This window comes from Mesoplodon bidens, assembly GCF_964165515.1.
Source record: "Mesoplodon bidens genome assembly, contig: HAP1_SCAFFOLD_599, whole genome shotgun sequence".
NCBI classification, from domain to species: Eukaryota; Metazoa; Chordata; class Mammalia; order Artiodactyla; family Ziphiidae; genus Mesoplodon; species Mesoplodon bidens.
Genome location: NW_027671722.1, coordinates 1 through 18,875, shown reverse-complemented (window position 1 = coordinate 18,875; position 18,875 = coordinate 1). Strand labels below are relative to the sequence as shown.

Genomic DNA, 18,875 nt, shown 5'->3' with positions numbered 1-18,875 from the left:
ATAGTGAAAATCTGGGGCTCTGAGTCAAAGGCTTTGGAAAGAGTTCCCCTTTATCTCCCTCCTCTACCCCGTAACTCCTCACATTTCCGGAAGGCTTCCCCCAAACCCCTCTCAGGTCTTAGAGAACATGGCTCTTTCTCTCCTCTTACCAAGACCCACTGCTTCAAGAGGTAACTCCCAGGACACATTGATCCCCACAATCTATTGGTCTTTGTGTATCGGAAATCACAAGATGGGATTTTCCAGCCACCCACCAGAGCAACTGAGAAGGGCTTCCTCTCATCCTCCCAAGCTACCACTCCTCCCAGAATCCGTATCTTATTTCTCACCTCCTCCACCTCTACCACTTAATTTGCTCTGCAGAGAAAGTCCCTAAGTTTTACTGGAAACCCAACTTCCATCCTAGTAGACCCTGTTGTCACAGAAGGGAATGAGCAGAGAATTGCAAGGCTAGCAGATGACTCCCCGGTTCATACAAAGACACATGGGGCTTCCCTGGTGGCGCAGTGGTTGGGAGTCCGCCTGCCGATGCAGGGGGCACGGGTTCGTGTCCCTGTCCGGGAAGATCCTACATGCCGTGGAGCCGCTGGGCCCGTGAGCCATGGCCGCTGAGCCTGTGCGTCCGGAGCCTGTGCTCCGCAATGGGAGAGGCCACAGCAGCGAGAGGCCCGCATACCGCAAAAAAAAAAAAAACCGCAAAACAAAAAACACACATGGTTCTCAGAGGCATTCTTCTCAAATCCGACGGTTGTTAACTGTTATCAACAGTTACTCTAATCCAACTGTCATCAAGTGTTGTTAACAATTTAATGATTTTCATGGACTCATGAAATTTATTTACAACTTTTTTTTAAACTGGAAAGACTTTTTTATGATGGACATTTAAAAATGCATAATCTCAGTATGAAATGAGATTTCATAATCTCATTTATGATTTTTTTTATTTTTAGAATCGCTTTCCACATGCATACATAATTTGCATAGTTCATCAGTACAGAGCATTTTGGATTATTCTGTTATTCCTTAGCAATATATCTAAACCTTTCTTGTGTTCCTGGATAGTGAGTATTTATGTCCCTTAGTTTCTTTATGTTATAGTTCTTGAAAGATATCTTTCAGACTTTGTCATCCATCTCTTGTGCATATATTGAAAGGAAAACAACAGTGAAACAAATTGGTTGAGATATTTCTAAGGCAGTGACTGCCACTTGGCTGACAGCAGTATAAGAATCATCCTGATGTCAGAGACGTTAAAATAAAATGGAAACGATAATACATTCCCATGGACATACCGCTTTGCATAATAGCTTTTCCTCCCAGACCATCCCTCCCTTGTTTTGACCCTACAGAAATCCAGTATTGTGAATTTTGTGTTTATCATGTCCTTGTTTTTTTCTCCCCTTTTAGCAAATGTGTGCTAAACATGGAAGCCAACCGGGGCTTTGTCTGCCTCTCAATGGTCATGTGTGAGCCTTGTTTCTGAACCAGGAATGACTCTGAAGCTCCTAAAGAAGGAGAGGATCTTACTGGATGTCTTACTTAGAGTCCCTGAACTGGTGGCGGACTGGCTGTTCCTCAGTTTGCGAGCTGTCCTCCCGTCCTTTGTCAACTTTGGAGTTTCCATGGCCAGATGAGGACCAGTGGGAGGATGATTTCTGGGTCTTGTCCCCTCCTGTCCTGTGGTGACCTTCACGTGTCCTGCGGTGATGGGAACTTTTCCTCGATGAAGACGTGTCCTTCTTTTCTTTTTTTCTCTCCAGGCTTCATCCCTGGGGTGGAAGCCCTTCTGGCTTCCATCCCGTTCAGACATGTAGCCTTCGGTCTGCAAGGTGGAGACCACGGGGTCTGCGACCTTCCCTTCAGCTCTTCCAGCAGCAGGCTTGCTGGTTGTGACTGCAACTGGCAACACCATGCTCATGCTGCTCTCTGGACCATCTGCCCCCGTCGAGGATGTGCTGGCATCATCGGCCAAGACCAGGTTCGTGTCCTGCAAGGATAAGCTGGCAGCACCTGCAGTGTCCTCGCCGGATCCGCTTTCTCCTGGATCCTTGATGGTGGCTCCCGCCAGGCCCATGGTCAACCCTGCCGCTGCTCCTTCGGCGCTTTTCACGGCTGCAGTTGATCCATGGGGGGCACCTGCAATGGCCTCGCCAGATCCGCTTTCTCCTGGATCCTTGATGGTGGCTCCCGCCAGGCCCATGGTCAACCCTGCCGCTGATCCTTCGGCGCTTTTCACGGCTGCAGTTGATCCATGGGGGGCACCTGCAATGGCCTCGCCAGATCCGCTTTCTCCTGGATCCTTGATGGTGGCTCCAGCCAGGCCCATGGCCATTCCTGCCGCTGATCCTTCGGCGCTTTTCACGGCTGCATTTGATCCATGGGGGGCACCTGCAATGGCCTCGCCGGATCCGCTTTCTCCTGGATCCTTGATAATGGCTCCCGCCAGGCCCATGGACATCCCTGCCGCTGATCCTTCGATGCATTTCACGGCTGCAGTTGATCCATGGGGGGGCACCTGCAGTGGCCTCACCGGATCCGCTTTCTCCTGGATCCTTGATGGTGGCTCCCGCCAGACCGGTGGTCATCCCTGCCGCTGATCCTTCGGCGGTTTTCACGGCTGCAGTTGAGACATGGGGGGCACCTGCAATGGCCTCGCTGAATCCGCTTTCTCTTGGATCCTTGATGGTGGCTACAGCCAGGTCCGTGGTCATCCCTGCCGCTGATCCATCGGCGCTTTTCACGGCTGCAGTTGATCCAAGGGGGGCACCTGCAGTGGCCTCGCCGGATCCGCTTTTTCCTGGATCCTTGACCGTGGCTCCCGCCAGGTCCGTGGTCATCCCTGCCGCTGATTCTTCGGAGCTTTTCACGGCTGCACTTGATCTATGGTGGCACCTGCAATGGCCTCGCCGGATCCGCTTTCTCCAGGATCCTTGATGGTGGCTCCTTGATGGTGGCTCCAGCCAGGCCCATGGCCATTCCTGCCACTGTTCCTTCGTCGCTTTTCACGGCGGTAGTAGATCCATGGTGGGTACCTGCAATGGCCTCGCCGGATCTGCTTTCTCCTGGATCCTGGATAATGGCTCCCGCCAGGCCCATGGACAACCCTGCCGCTGATCCTTCGGCGCTTTTCACGCCTGCAGTTGATCCATCGGGGATACCTGCAGTGGCCTCGCCGGATCCGCTTTCTCCTGGATCCTTGATGGTGGCTCCCGCCAGGCCCATGGTCATTCCTCCTGCTGATCCTTCGGCACTTTTTGTGGCTCCAGTCACGTCACGAAGCTTGTGAAGCCCAGCCTCATCCTGATCCCTTTCTCTGTGGAGCTCTGTGGTCTGAGCCAAGGGGAGGAGAATCAGGTAAGTTAGAGATGACAGAAAGTGAGATCTGAACTGTCTGCTCCTCTCTCATCCTGGAGCTGAGCAACTCAAGGGCTTATACTTAGAATAACCTTTGAGATCACCCAGTCTAAGCTCCCATTGGATGCTAGATCCCATCTACTGCACCGCTCTCAAACGGCCACTCCATTTTACTTGAACAGTCCCAGGGTCAGGGAAAGCACTGATACAGTTCTCCATGATACACACTTTAATTTTATACCCTTGTGCTTCTCTCTCTGCAGGACAGACTCCTAGAAGTGGGGTTCCCGGGTCAAGGGATGCACACCTTCTGCATTTTGGTGACTCCACGGGTTGGGCTGATTTGAATCAGCATGTCGGCGTCACGGGGAGACACAATGAAGGAAGGACTTCCTAACTGTGAATGATGTTCCACAACTGATGAGACTACCTGGGCTGGGGTAAGTGTTCAAGAAGAGACCAGACAGTCAGGATGCTGTAGGAGGGATTACAGCCCTGGTGAGGAGACCAGTGCAGCTGATAATGATACCTAAGGTCTCTCTGAAATTCAGCCCTGTGGGACAAGGTGGAGAAGCACTCGGAACCTCTCCAGTGTGGTGAATCCCATAGTGATAGCTCGTTTGTCCCTGACCCTTTTCAACAATAGAAGGTATTTCCCAGGTGAGTCTCAGAGAGCACCAAAGGCTATGAAGGACCAGCTTTGCCCTGCTCTCCCAAAGCACCCTGCCCCGTGTTCTTGAGTCTCTGTGGGTGCTTCCCACTAGGATTTTGGCATCCTCTGTAGTCGCTGCATCTCCAGTTTGGAGCATCGGGGTACTGCTGTAACTGTCTACCGGTGGTCTCAGGATATAGACAAGCTTTTCCCAATGGGAAAAGAGGTCTTTTTGTGCATCGGAAGAGGGGCACAGCTGCAGATAGAAAGTCCGGCCGGTAGCAAGATTCAGGCACAGCTGCTGTTTCTCACGGTTGTGGATGGAGATCTTGACAAACTTCAAGGGAAGCAGCCTGGTGAGCTCTAGGGTCTTCACGGGCTTGCAACCTCTCCCCTTGGTGATCCCGGCGCATCTGACATGCTCTTCACAGACTTTCGTTGTTCGGGCCAGCAGCATGACGTCAGGTAGTGGGAAGAGGGGGCTGGTGGATGCGACACCCACAGTCACCCTTCGGACGCGGTTGTCTAGGTCAATCAGTTCTCCTTTCTTGCTGACCTGGATAAAGTCGCTCTCAAACATGGGAGCGTACTTGAAAATGTCATACTCTCCTCCCTCGTACAGTTGTCGTTGCAGGACCCCCATGGAGGTCCTCAACACCCCCACTGAACAGTAGCTATTGGCCGTGTAATGAGGTAAACTCTCACTGCTCATGGCTCTCTTCGTTCAAGACAGAGCCACCAGCCACAAATTGAGTCTCGGAGAGAGAGAGGGAACGAAAGCAACTCGTCACCTCCCTGCAGGACTCTGCCAGAGTCTCTTGGCCCGACCATATTTATACCGCAAGTCCTTTGTGACCCGTCACCATCACATCGCACACCCCTTTGTTGAGCCTCCAAGTCCCCACCCCCTTGGGGCAGGCTCACCAGCCTCCCCCTAAACCAACCACCATGTCCATAGGGAACAGGCTGACCCTGCCAGGGTATAGGTGTGGGTAGGCTGGATAGTCTTTCTACTCAAAAGGTTGAGAAAACCCTCCTGCTCTTGTAAATATCTGGGTGGCTTCCAGTCTTGTTGTTGTTACAGATCTCCATCATCTTGGCGCTTCTGCTGAATGATGTCCTGGGGATAAAATCCTGGAAGTGGACCGTGTACTTGCTAAGGGCAGGCATCCTATGGGGATTGCTGTTCTCTGTGCCCCCAGCGTATACAGCCCAGTGCTGGCAGGAACTTAGAAAGAGTGCTGCTACCTGTCAGAGTCCCACTGGTACTGTCATTTCCAGGATATGGAGAATTTTCTCACCCATTTTCTCTTTTCAAGGAGGCTAACTTTTTATATTTGTGGTTTTTTTTTTTTTTACAGTTTTAGAAACTGTTTTTATTGTGAAATACAACACACACTCATGAAAGTGCACAAACCATAAATATATAGCTTAATGAGTAACAAGAAAGTGAGCACCCTTGTAGCTGCCACCCAGAGCAAGAAATAGAACCCGGCCAGCCCCTCTTCTGCATGCTCCCTCCCCACAAAGGGAACCCAACCTTGGCTTCTATTTTTTTTCTTTTCCCCCTTCTTTTTTATTGACAGTGTAGTTGATTTACAAGGTTGTATTCGTTTCTGTTGTGTTAATTTCTGATTCAGTTTCATGTGTATTCTTTGTATATTTCATGTATAGTCTTTTTCCTATTCTTTTCCATTATGGTTTATCACAGGATACTGACTATAGTTCTCTGTGCTCTACAGTAGGACCCTGCTGTTTATCCACCCTGTAGTTTGTATCTGCTAATCCCAAACTCCCAATCCTTCCCCGCCCCCAACCCCACTGAAAACCCCAAGTCTCTTCCCTATGTCTGGGAGTCTGTTTCTGTTTTGCAGATATGTTCATTTGCGTCGTACTTTAGAGTCCACGTATAAGGGCTATCATGTGGTGAGAAATGTTATTTTTTAAATAGGCTTCCCAGGTGATCCTTATGCATGTGAATGTTGGAGAACTACTGTCTTCCACTGTAAAGTTATGGCATACTGGGGCTGAAAGAGGCCCCCCAGACCTCCTAGCCCAGTGGTTTTCCAACTTGGCTGCTGCACAGTAGAATTATTGGGTGAGATTTTTAAAACTCCCGGTGCTGGAGGGCTTACCCCACCTAAATGTCATCAGAATCTCTGGGATTGGGGTCAGGCTATCAATGTTTGTTTGTTTGTTTGTTTTGAAGCTCCCCAGGGAACTCCCAACATACAACCAAGGGTAAGAATCACTGCAGCGGTCCAATCCATTGGTTTTACAGTTGGGGACCCCGTGGCTGCCCACAGAGGTACCATTACAGAGAGGCAGAGTGACCCAGGAGAGTCAGTGGCCCAGACAGGATAGGAACTCAGATTTCCTGACTCCTCGTTGGTGCTGCTTCTACCATAAAGATTGTGTCCCTTTGTTGAGCCAATGACAACCCTGATCCCCCCCGTGTTCTGTTTTACCCTACACAAAGTAAAATAACTCCCAATGGTTTCATTTCCTTACAAGCCAGAGAGAGTTTCTGTTTTCATAAGGTGAACCTCTGACCCCAGCTATGGCCTAAAGCTCAGCCCCGGCTGCAGACTTGTCCTCCCTCCACCCTACGTGCCCTGGAGAAGCCTTGCTGGGAAAACAGGCTTCTCTTTCGGGCAGTGGCTATGCACGTGTGACCTGCGAGCAAGCGACCAAAACCTTTTTCTGTGCTTATTTCCTTGCCTTCTACAGAGTGCCCATAACCAAACCAAAGGGCTTTGCTGAGAAAAGGATGGTTTTTCCATAACATAGCCTCGTGCTAGGCACAGCACGGCACAGACACCCCGTAAATACTTGATGAATTCAGTAATTAATTCAGCAACGCAAGTTTACACATCACGCAGTCACCTCCCCCAGCTTATCTTCTCCCCAAACTATATTTACATAGTAAATCTTATTTCCAAAGATTCGCAACCTCGCAATGAACATTTCTGTATAGTGCATCTATTTCCAGCCCTAGTGAATGGCTGAATGATACTTAATACCTATCTTGTACAACAAAATTTTGATTCTGGGGTCTCAGGCCAAAGCACAATTCGCATCACAGAAGTCACTGTCAAGTCCCTACCAGGCGAGGGGACATAGAAAACACAAGATAGCATTTCTTTTGGAGTTGTACGGTTTCCTTTATTAAAGAAAGTAGGAACTGCCTCTCTAGGGAAGGACCCAAGCCAACCGGGGCTTTGTCTACCTCCCAGTGGTCATGTGTGAGCCTTGGTGCTGAATCAGGAGTGACTGAAGCGCCTAAAGAAGGAGAGGATCTCACTGGATGCCTTACTTAGAGTCCCCGAACTGGTGGCGGGCTGGCTCTTCCTCCGTCTGCGAGCTGTCCTCCCCTCCTTGGTCAACTTTGGGGTTTTCATGGCCGCATGAGGACCAGTGGGAGGATGCTTTCTGGGTCTTGTCCCCTCGTGTCCTGTGGTGACCTTCACCTGTCCTGCGGTGATGGGAACTTTTCCTCGATGAAGACGTGTCCTTCTTTCCTTTTTTTCCTTCCAGGCTTCATCCCTGGGGTGGGAGACCTTCTGGCTTCCATCCCCTTCAGACGTGTAGCCTTCGCTCTGCAAGGTGGAGACCACGGGGGCTGCGACCTTCCCTTCAGCTCTTCCAGCAGCAGGCTTGCTGGTTGTGACTGCACCTGGCAACACCATGCTCATGCTGCTCTCTGGACCATCTGCCCCCGTCGAGGATGTGCTGGCAACATCCGCCGAGACCAGGCTCGTGTCCTGCAGGGATAGGCTGGCAGCACCTGCAGTGGCCTGGCCGGATCTGCTTTCTCCTGGATCCTCGATGGTGGCTCCCGCCAGGCCCACGGTCATCCCTGCCGCCGATCCTTCGGCGCCTTTCAGGGCTGCAGGTGACCCACGGGGGGCATGATGGATTCCCTCTCCCCCCACATAAGCACAAGACGTGGCTCCAGTCACGTCACGAAGCTTGCGAAGCCCAACCTCATCCTGATCCCTTTCTCTGTGGAGCTCTGTGGTCTGAGCCAAGGGGAGGAGAGACAGGTAAGATAGAGATGACAGAAAGTGAGCTCAGAACTGTCCGCTCCTCTCTCATCCTGGAGCTGAGCAACTCAAGGCCTTATACTTAGAATAACCTTTGAAATCACCCAGTCTAAGCTCCCATTGGATGCAAGACCCCATCTACTGCACCCCTGTCAAACGGCCACTCCACTGTACTTGAACAGTCCCAGGGCCAGGGAGAGCACTGATACAATTCTCCATGATGCTATGCACTTTAACTTTATACCCTTGTGCTTCTCTCCCTGCAGGACAGATTCCTAGAAGTGGGGTTCCTGGGTCAAGGGATGCACACCTTCTACATTTTGGTGACTCCACGGGTTGGGCTGATTTGAGTCAGCATGTCGGAGTCCCGGGGAGACACAATGAAGGAAGGACTTCCTAGCTGTGAATGACGTTCCCCACCTGCTGAGACTACCTGGGCTGGGGTAAGTGTTCAGGAAGAGAGCAGACAGTCAGGATGCTGTAGGAGGGATTACAGCCCTGGTGATGAGACCAGTGCAGCCGAGATGATACCTAAGGTCTCTCTGAAATTCGGCCTCGTGGGACAAGGTGGAGAAGCACTCGGAACCTCTCCCGTGTGGGGACTCCCGTAGTGATAGCTCGTTTGTCCCTGACCCTTTTCAACGGTAGAAGGTATTTCCCAGGCGAGTCTCAGAGAGCACCAAAGGCTATGAAGGACCAGCTTTGCCCTGCTCTCCCAAAGCACCCTGCCCCGTGTTCTTGAGTCCCTGTCGGTGCTTACCACTAGGATGTTGGCATCCTCTGTAGTCGCTGCATCTCCAGTTTGGAGCATCGGGGTACTGCTGTAACTGTCTACCGGTGGTCTCAGGATATAGACAAGCTTTTCCCAATAGGAAAAGAGGTCTTCTTGTGCGTCGGAAGAGGGGCACAGCTGCAGGTAGAAAGTCCGGCCGGTAGCAAGATTCAGGCACAGCTGCTGTTTCTCCCGGTTGTGGATGGAGATCTTGACAAACTTCAAGGGGAGCAGCCTGGTGAGCTCTAGGGTCTTCACGGGCTTGCAACCTCTCCCCTTGGTGACCCCGGCACAGACTCTCCTTGGTCGGGCCAGCAGCATGACGTCAGGTAGCGGGAAGAGGGGGCTGGTGGATGCGACGCCCACAGTCACCGTTCGGACGCGGTTGTCTAGGTCAATCAGTTCTCCTTCCTTGCTGACCTGGATAAAGTCGCTCTCCAACATGGGAGCGTGCTTGAAAATGTCATACTCTCCTCCCTCGTACAGTTGTCGTTGCAGGACCCCCATGGAGGTCCTCGACACCCCCACTGAACAGTAGCTGTTGGCCGTGTAATGAGGTAAACTCTCACTGCTCATGGCTCTCTTCGTTCAAGACAGAGCCACCAGCCACAAACTGAGTCTCGGAGGGAGAGAGAGAGAGGGAACGAAAGCACCTCGTCACCTCCCTGCAGGACTCTGCCAGAGTCTCTTGACCCGACCCTATTTATACCGCAAGCCCTTTGTGACCCGTCACCATCGCATCACACACCCCTTTGTTGAGCGTCCAAGCCCCCACCCCCTTGGGGCAGGCTCACCAGCCTCCCCCTAAACCAACCACCACGTCCATAGGGAAGAGGCTGACCCTGCCAGGGTATAGGTGTGGGTAGGCTGGATAGTCTTTCTACTCAAAAGGTTGAGAAAACCCTCCTGCTCTTGTAAATATCTGGGTGGCTTCCAGTCTTGTTGTTGTTACAGATCTCCATCATCTTGGCGCTTCTGCTGAATGATGTCCTGGGGATAAAATCCTGGAAGTGGACCGTGTACTTGCTAAGGGCAGGCATCCTATGGGGATTGCTGTTCTCTGTGCCCCCAGCGTATACAGCCCAGTGCTGGCAGGAACTTAGAAAGAGTGCTGCTACCTGTCAGAGTCCCACTGGTACTGTCATTTCCAGGATATGGAGAATTTTCTCACCCATTTTCTCTTTTCAAGGAGGCTAACTTTTGTTTATATTTATATTTATATTTCTTACAGTTTTAGAAACTTTTTATTGTGAAATATAACACACATTCATGAAAGTGCAGAAAGCATAAATATAGCTTAATGAGTAACAAGAAAGTGAACACCCTTGTAGCTGCCACCCAGAGCAAGAAATAGATCCCTGCCAGCCCCTCTTCTGCATGCTCCCTCCCCACAAAGGTAACCCAAACTTGGATTGTATTTATTTTCTTTTCCTTCTTCTTTTTTATTAATGTATAGTTGATTTACAATGTTGTGTTAATTTGTGTTGTGTTAATTTCTTCGGTTAATTTCTGATTCAGTTTTTTGTATACATACATTCTTTTTCCTATTCTTTTCCATTATGGTTTATCACAGGATACTGAATATAGTTCTCTGTGCTCTACAGTAGGACCCTGCTGTTTATCCATCCTGTAGTTTGTATCTGCTAATCCCAAACTCCCAATCCTTCCCTCCTTGACCCCTGCTTGTTTTTTTGTTTGTTTTTTTTTTTTTTTTGCGGTACGCGGGCCTCTCACTGTTGTGGCCTCTCTCGTTGCGGAGCACAGGCTCCGGAGCCATGGCTCACGGGCCCAGCCGCTCCGCGGCATGTGGGGCCCTCCCGGACCGGGGCACGAACCCGTGTCCCCTGTGTCGGCAGGCGGACTCCCAACCACTGCGCCACCAGGGAAGCCCGAAGCTGAGCTCTTGAACTGGAGTGACCCTTCCGAGAGGGTCTGTGTTGGGCTACGACGGCCTGACCTTCACACTCCACATCAATCATTTCTTGCCGTGCACCTCGGGTGAGGAACCCAGGCAATTTCCAAACTCACTGCCAGCTGAAGGCTTTCTGTGGGATGCACCCCCAGCAGCTGGGGCCACAAGTCCTTCGTTGAAGAAATGCACCCCACGTGGATATTTCAAATGGAACGGTGTCTTTCAAAGCATACCCTCCAATCTCCTCATTATATAGATCCTGTGGCCCCAAATAGGAAGTAACATAAAGTCCCATATTAACAACCCCCCCAGCCAAATACTTCTTTTCACAGAAACCACAGTACCCTCCACAAAGTGCACATTTGATCAGGCCACTCCCCTCTTGAAAACATATCATGGCTTTGCATCACTCCAAGGTCAGAAATCAAACTCCTTTAAATGGACCTCAAAGCCTTGCATGGCGTGGCCCCTGCTGTGTTCCCCAGCATCACATCACGCTTGCTGTGCCAGCCACGACACTGCCTTCAATATGCCTCCCACCGTAGCACATCTTCAACAATCCTGTGAATGACCTTATTTTGCTGTAGGGAAAAAAACCCTTTCTAGTATGTATGTGTGTTGCCAGACTTGAAGTTTGGGACATTGGTCAGTTTGTAATCAACCATCCATTGCGTAATTGCACTTGCAGCTGCAGAATTGCTACCACGGTGATGAATATTGCTGTCCAAAATATTGGCCTTTATCTGATAGGGTGTACTGACTTGATACCCAAATTGATGTCTCCCTCCAGAGGAAGATGCCTGTTGCTTTGAAATACGTAGGTATCTGTGCATGTGTCTCTTGATGAACCGTCAAGATAGAAAAGGAAATCCAGAGCAAGTGCCAGGCAGGGCACGTTGCGGTGGGCAAGTCCCCACCTCCACTTTACTACTGCACTGGAGGTGTAAATTGTGTCAACTGTGGGTCTGCTCAGCTAACGCCCTGCATAGTGGACTAACTAGGTTCACGTTAAAGAAGTCCTTTGGGGTGAGGGAGTGAGAATGCCTAATACAGGCTAAGAAAGACAAAAGGTAAAGCCAAGGGTACAGAATCCTAAGATGAAGCTGTTTTAAGTAGGCTGATTCAGCCTCTGGCATGGTGAAAATCTGGGGCTCTGAGTCAAAGGCTTTGGAAAGAGTTCCCCTTTATCTCCCTCCTCTACCCCGTAACTCCTCACATTTCCGGAAGGCTTCCCCCAAACCCCTCTCAGGTCTTAGAGAACATGGCTCTTTCTCTCCTCTTACCAAGACCCACTGCTTCAAGAGGTAACTCCCAGGACACATTGATCCCCACAATCTATTGGTCTTTGTGTATCGGAAATCACAAGATGGGATTTTCCAGCCACCCACCAGAGCAACTGAGAAGGGCTTCCTCTCATCCTCCCAAGCTACCACTCCTCCCAGAATCCGTATCTTATTTCTCACCTCCTCCACCTCTACCACTTAATTTGCTCTGCAGAGAAAGTCCCTAAGTTTTACTGGAAACCCAACTTCCATCCTAGTAGACCCTGTTGTCACAGAAGGGAATGAGCAGAGAATTGCAAGGCTAGCAGATGACTCCCCGGTTCATACAAAGACACATGGGGCTTCCCTGGTGGCGCAGTGGTTGGGAGTCCGCCTGCCGATGCAGGGGGCACGGGTTCGTGTCCCTGTCCGGGAAGATCCTACATGCCGTGGAGCCGCTGGGCCCGTGAGCCATGGCCGCTGAGCCTGTGCGTCCGGAGCCTGTGCTCCGCAATGGGAGAGGCCACAGCAGCGAGAGGCCCGCATACCGCAAAAAAAAAACAAACCGCAAAACAAAAAACACACATGGTTCTCAGAGGCATTCTTCTCAAATCCGACGGTTGTTAACTGTTATCAACAGTTACTCTAATCCAACTGTTATCAAGTGTTGTTAACAATTTAATGATTTTCATGGACTCATGAAATTTATTTACAACTTTTTTTTAAACTGGAAAGACTTTTTTATGATGGACATTTAAAAATGCATAATCTCAGTATGAAATGAGATTTCATAATCTCATTTATGATTTTTTTTATTTTTAGAATCGCTTTCCACATGCATACATAATTTGCATAGTTCATCAGTACAGAGCATTTTGGATTATTCTGTTATTCCTTAGCAATATATCTAAACCTTTCTTGTGTTCCTGGATAGTGAGTATTTATGTCCCTTAGTTTCTTTATGTTATAGTTCTTGAAAGATATCTTTCAGACTTTGTCATCCATCTCTTGTGCATATATTGAAAGGAAAACAACAGTGAAACAAATTGGTTGAGATATTTCTAAGGCAGTGACTGCCACTTGGCTGACAGCAGTATAAGAATCATCCTGATGTCAGAGATGTTAAAATAAAATGGAAACGATAATACATTCCCATGGACATACCGCTTTGCATAATAGCTTTTCCTCCCAGACCATCCCTCCCTTGTTTTGACCCTACAGAAATCCAGTATTGTGAATTTTGTGTTTATCATGTCCTTGTTTTTTTCTCCCCTTTTAGCAAATGTGTGCTAAACATGGAAGCCAACCGGGGCTTTGTCTGCCTCTCAATGGTCATGTGTGAGCCTTGTTTCTGAACCAGGAATGACTCTGAAGCTCCTAAAGAAGGAGAGGATCTTACTGGATGTCTTACTTAGAGTCCCTGAACTGGTGGCGGACTGGCTGTTCCTCAGTTTGCGAGCTGTCCTCCCGTCCTTTGTCAACTTTGGAGTTTCCATGGCCAGATGAGGACCAGTGGGAGGATGATTTCTGGGTCTTGTCCCCTCCTGTCCTGTGGTGACCTTCACGTGTCCTGCGGTGATGGGAACTTTTCCTCGATGAAGACGTGTCCTTCTTTTCTTTTTTTCTCTCCAGGCTTCATCCCTGGGGTGGAAGCCCTTCTGGCTTCCATCCCGTTCAGACATGTAGCCTTCGGTCTGCAAGGTGGAGACCACGGGGTCTGCGACCTTCCCTTCAGCTCTTCCAGCAGCAGGCTTGCTGGTTGTGACTGCAACTGGCAACACCATGCTCATGCTGCTCTCTGGACCATCTGCCCCCGTCGAGGATGTGCTGGCATCATCGGCCAAGACCAGGTTCGTGTCCTGCAAGGATAAGCTGGCAGCACCTGCAGTGTCCTCGCCGGATCCGCTTTCTCCTGGATCCTTGATGGTGGCTCCCGCCAGGCCCATGGTCAACCCTGCCGCTGCTCCTTCGGCGCTTTTCACGGCTGCAGTTGATCCATGGGGGGCACCTGCAATGGCCTCGCCAGATCCGCTTTCTCCTGGATCCTTGATGGTGGCTCCCGCCAGGCCCATGGTCAACCCTGCCGCTGATCCTTCGGCGCTTTTCACGGCTGCAGTTGATCCATGGGGGGCACCTGCAATGGCCTCGCCAGATCCGCTTTCTCCTGGATCCTTGATGGTGGCTCCAGCCAGGCCCATGGCCATTCCTGCCGCTGATCCTTCGGCGCTTTTCACGGCTGCATTTGATCCATGGGGGGCACCTGCAATGGCCTCGCCGGATCCGCTTTCTCCTGGATCCTTGATAATGGCTCCCGCCAGGCCCATGGACATCCCTGCCGCTGATCCTTCGATGCATTTCACGGCTGCAGTTGATCCATGGGGGGGCACCTGCAGTGGCCTCACCGGATCCGCTTTCTCCTGGATCCTTGATGGTGGCTCCCGCCAGACCGGTGGTCATCCCTGCCGCTGATCCTTCGGCGGTTTTCACGGCTGCAGTTGAGACATGGGGGGCACCTGCAATGGCCTCGCTGAATCCGCTTTCTCTTGGATCCTTGATGGTGGCTACAGCCAGGTCCGTGGTCATCCCTGCCGCTGATCCATCGGCGCTTTTCACGGCTGCAGTTGATCCAAGGGGGGCACCTGCAGTGGCCTCGCCGGATCCGCTTTTTCCTGGATCCTTGACCGTGGCTCCCGCCAGGTCCGTGGTCATCCCTGCCGCTGATTCTTCGGAGCTTTTCACGGCTGCACTTGATCTATGGTGGCACCTGCAATGGCCTCGCCGGATCCGCTTTCTCCAGGATCCTTGATGGTGGCTCCTTGATGGTGGCTCCAGCCAGGCCCATGGCCATTCCTGCCACTGTTCCTTCGTCGCTTTTCACGGCGGTAGTAGATCCATGGTGGGTACCTGCAATGGCCTCGCCGGATCTGCTTTCTCCTGGATCCTGGATAATGGCTCCCGCCAGGCCCATGGACAACCCTGCCGCTGATCCTTCGGCGCTTTTCACGCCTGCAGTTGATCCATCGGGGATACCTGCAGTGGCCTCGCCGGATCCGCTTTCTCCTGGATCCTTGATGGTGGCTCCCGCCAGGCCCATGGTCATTCCTCCTGCTGATCCTTCGGCACTTTTTGTGGCTCCAGTCACGTCACGAAGCTTGTGAAGCCCAGCCTCATCCTGATCCCTTTCTCTGTGGAGCTCTGTGGTCTGAGCCAAGGGGAGGAGAATCAGGTAAGTTAGAGATGACAGAAAGTGAGATCTGAACTGTCTGCTCCTCTCTCATCCTGGAGCTGAGCAACTCAAGGGCTTATACTTAGAATAACCTTTGAGATCACCCAGTCTAAGCTCCCATTGGATGCTAGATCCCATCTACTGCACCGCTCTCAAACGGCCACTCCATTTTACTTGAACAGTCCCAGGGTCAGGGAAAGCACTGATACAGTTCTCCATGATACACACTTTAATTTTATACCCTTGTGCTTCTCTCTCTGCAGGACAGACTCCTAGAAGTGGGGTTCCCGGGTCAAGGGATGCACACCTTCTGCATTTTGGTGACTCCACGGGTTGGGCTGATTTGAATCAGCATGTCGGCGTCACGGGGAGACACAATGAAGGAAGGACTTCCTAACTGTGAATGATGTTCCACAACTGATGAGACTACCTGGGCTGGGGTAAGTGTTCAAGAAGAGACCAGACAGTCAGGATGCTGTAGGAGGGATTACAGCCCTGGTGAGGAGACCAGTGCAGCTGATAATGATACCTAAGGTCTCTCTGAAATTCAGCCCTGTGGGACAAGGTGGAGAAGCACTCGGAACCTCTCCAGTGTGGTGAATCCCATAGTGATAGCTCGTTTGTCCCTGACCCTTTTCAACAATAGAAGGTATTTCCCAGGTGAGTCTCAGAGAGCACCAAAGGCTATGAAGGACCAGCTTTGCCCTGCTCTCCCAAAGCACCCTGCCCCGTGTTCTTGAGTCTCTGTGGGTGCTTCCCACTAGGATTTTGGCATCCTCTGTAGTCGCTGCATCTCCAGTTTGGAGCATCGGGGTACTGCTGTAACTGTCTACCGGTGGTCTCAGGATATAGACAAGCTTTTCCCAATGGGAAAAGAGGTCTTTTTGTGCATCGGAAGAGGGGCACAGCTGCAGATAGAAAGTCCGGCCGGTAGCAAGATTCAGGCACAGCTGCTGTTTCTCACGGTTGTGGATGGAGATCTTGACAAACTTCAAGGGAAGCAGCCTGGTGAGCTCTAGGGTCTTCACGGGCTTGCAACCTCTCCCCTTGGTGATCCCGGCGCGTCTGACATGCTCTTCACAGACTTTCGTTGTTCGGGCCAGCAGCATGACGTCAGGTAGTGGGAAGAGGGGGCTGGTGGATGCGACACCCACAGTCACCCTTCGGACGCGGTTGTCTAGGTCAATCAGTTCTCCTTTCTTGCTGACCTGGATAAAGTCGCTCTCAAACATGGGAGCGTACTTGAAAATGTCATACTCTCCTCCCTCGTACAGTTGTCGTTGCAGGACCCCCATGGAGGTCCTCAACACCCCCACTGAACAGTAGCTATTGGCCGTGTAATGAGGTAAACTCTCACTGCTCATGGCTCTCTTCGTTCAAGACAGAGCCACCAGCCACAAATTGAGTCTCGGAGAGAGAGAGGGAACGAAAGCAACTCGTCACCTCCCTGCAGGACTCTGCCAGAGTCTCTTGGCCCGACCATATTTATACCGCAAGTCCTTTGTGACCCGTCACCATCACATCGCACACCCCTTTGTTGAGCCTCCAAGTCCCCACCCCCTTGGGGCAGGCTCACCAGCCTCCCCCTAAACCAACCACCATGTCCATAGGGAACAGGCTGACCCTGCCAGGGTATAGGTGTGGGTAGGCTGGATAGTCTTTCTACTCAAAAGGTTGAGAAAACCCTCCTGCTCTTGTAAATATCTGGGTGGCTTCCAGTCTTGTTGTTGTTACAGATCTCCATCATCTTCGTGCTTCTGCTGAATGATGTCCTGGGGATAAAATCCTGGAAGTGGACCGTGTACTTGCTAAGGGCAGGCATCCTATGGGGATTGCTGTTCTCTGTGCCCCCAGCGTATACAGCCCAGTGCTGGCAGGAACTTAGAAAGAGTGCTGCTACCTGTCAGAGTCCCACTGGTACTGTCATTTCCAGGATATGGAGAATTTTCTCACCCATTTTCTCTTTTCAAGGAGGCTAACTTTTTATATTTGTGGTTTTTTTTTTTACAGTTTTAGAAACTGTTTTTATTGTGAAATACAACACACACTCATGAAAGTGCACAAACCATAAATATATAGCTTAATGAGTAACAAGAAAGTGAGCACCCTTGTAGCTGCCACCCAGAGCAAGAAATAGAACCCTGCCAGCCCCTCTTCTGCATGCTCCCTCCCCACAAAGGGAACCCAACCTTGGCTTCTATTTTTTTTCTTTTCCCCCTTCTTTTTTATTGACAGTGTAGTTGATTTACAAGGTTGTATTCGTTTCTGTTGTGTTAATTTCTGATTCAGTTTCATGTGTATTCTTTGTATATTTCATGTATAGTCTTTTTCCTATTCTTTTCCATTATGGTTTATCACAGGATACTGACTATAGTTCTCTGTGCTCTACAGTAGGACCCTGCTGTTTATCCACCCTGTAGTTTGTATCTGCTAATCCCAAACTCCCAATCCTTCCCCGCCCCCAACCCCACTGAAAACCCCAAGTCTCTTCCCTATGTCTGGGAGTCTGTTTCTGTTTTGCAGATATGTTCATTTGCGTCGTACTTTAGAGTCCACGTATAAGGGCTATCATGTGGTGAGAAATGTTATTTTTTAAATAGGCTTCCCAGGTGATCCTTATGCATGTGAATGTTGGAGAACTACTGTCTTCCACTGTAAAGTTATGGCATACTGGGGCTGAAAGAGGCCCCCCAGACCTCCTAGCCCAGTGGTTTTCCAACTTGGCTGCTGCACAGTAGAATTATTGGGTGAGATTTTTAAAACTCCCGGTGCTGGAGGGCTTACCCCACCTAAATGTCATCAGAATCTCTGGGATTGGGGTCAGGCTATCAATGTTTGTTTGTTTGTTTGTTTTGAAGCTCCCCAGGGAACTCCCAACATACAACCAAGGGTAAGAATCACTGCAGCGGTCCAATCCATTGGTTTTACAGTTGGGGACCCCGTGGCTGCCCACAGAGGTACCATTACAGAGAGGCAGAGTGACCCAGGAGAGTCAGTGGCCCAGACAGGATAGGAACTCAGATTTCCTGACTCCTCGTTGGTGCTGCTTCTACCATAAAGATTGTGTCCCTTTGTTGAGCCAATGACAACCCTGATCCCCCCCGTGTTCTGTTTTACCCTACACAAAGTAAAATAACTCCCAATGGTTTCATTTCCTTACAAGCCAGAGAGAGTTTCTGTTTTCATAAGGTGAACCTCTGACCCCAGCTATGGCCTAAAGCTCAGCCCCGGCTGCAGACTTGTCCTCCCTCCACCCTACGTGCCCTGGAGAAGCCTTGCTGGGAAAACAGGCTTCTCTTTCGGGCAGTGGCTATGCACGTGTGACCTGCGAGCAAGCGACCAAAACCTTTTTCTGTGCTTATTTCCTTGCCTTCTACAGAGTGCCCATAACCAAACCAAAGGGCTTTGCTGAGAAAAGGATGGTTTTTCCATAACATAGCCTCGTGCTAGGCACAGCACGGCACAGACACCCCGTAAATACTTGATGAATTCAGTAATTAATTCAGCAACGCAAGTTTACACATCACGCAGTCACCTCCCCCAGCTTATCTTCTCCCCAAACTATATTTACATAGTAAATCTTATTTCCAAAGATTCGCAACCTCGCAATGAACATTTCTGTATAGTGCATCTATTTCCAGCCCTAGTGAA

General features: G+C 50.5%; 1 protein-coding gene across 1 annotated transcript in view; it reads right to left on the bottom strand.

Moving 5' to 3' along the window:
* LOC308611113 (Golgi-associated RAB2B interactor protein 3-like) overlaps positions 1-16,594 on the bottom strand; it is a gene marked incomplete at both ends in the record, with an annotated part of 34,061 nt that extends 17,467 nt beyond the window's left edge. Inside the window, one exon of the mRNA XM_081260024.1 lies at positions 15,986-16,594. Within this exon, the coding sequence (XP_081116150.1) occupies positions 15,986-16,594 (609 nt within the window). The remainder of the gene's footprint in view (positions 1-15,985) is intronic.
* Between the last annotated feature and the right edge of the window lie 2,281 nt (positions 16,595-18,875).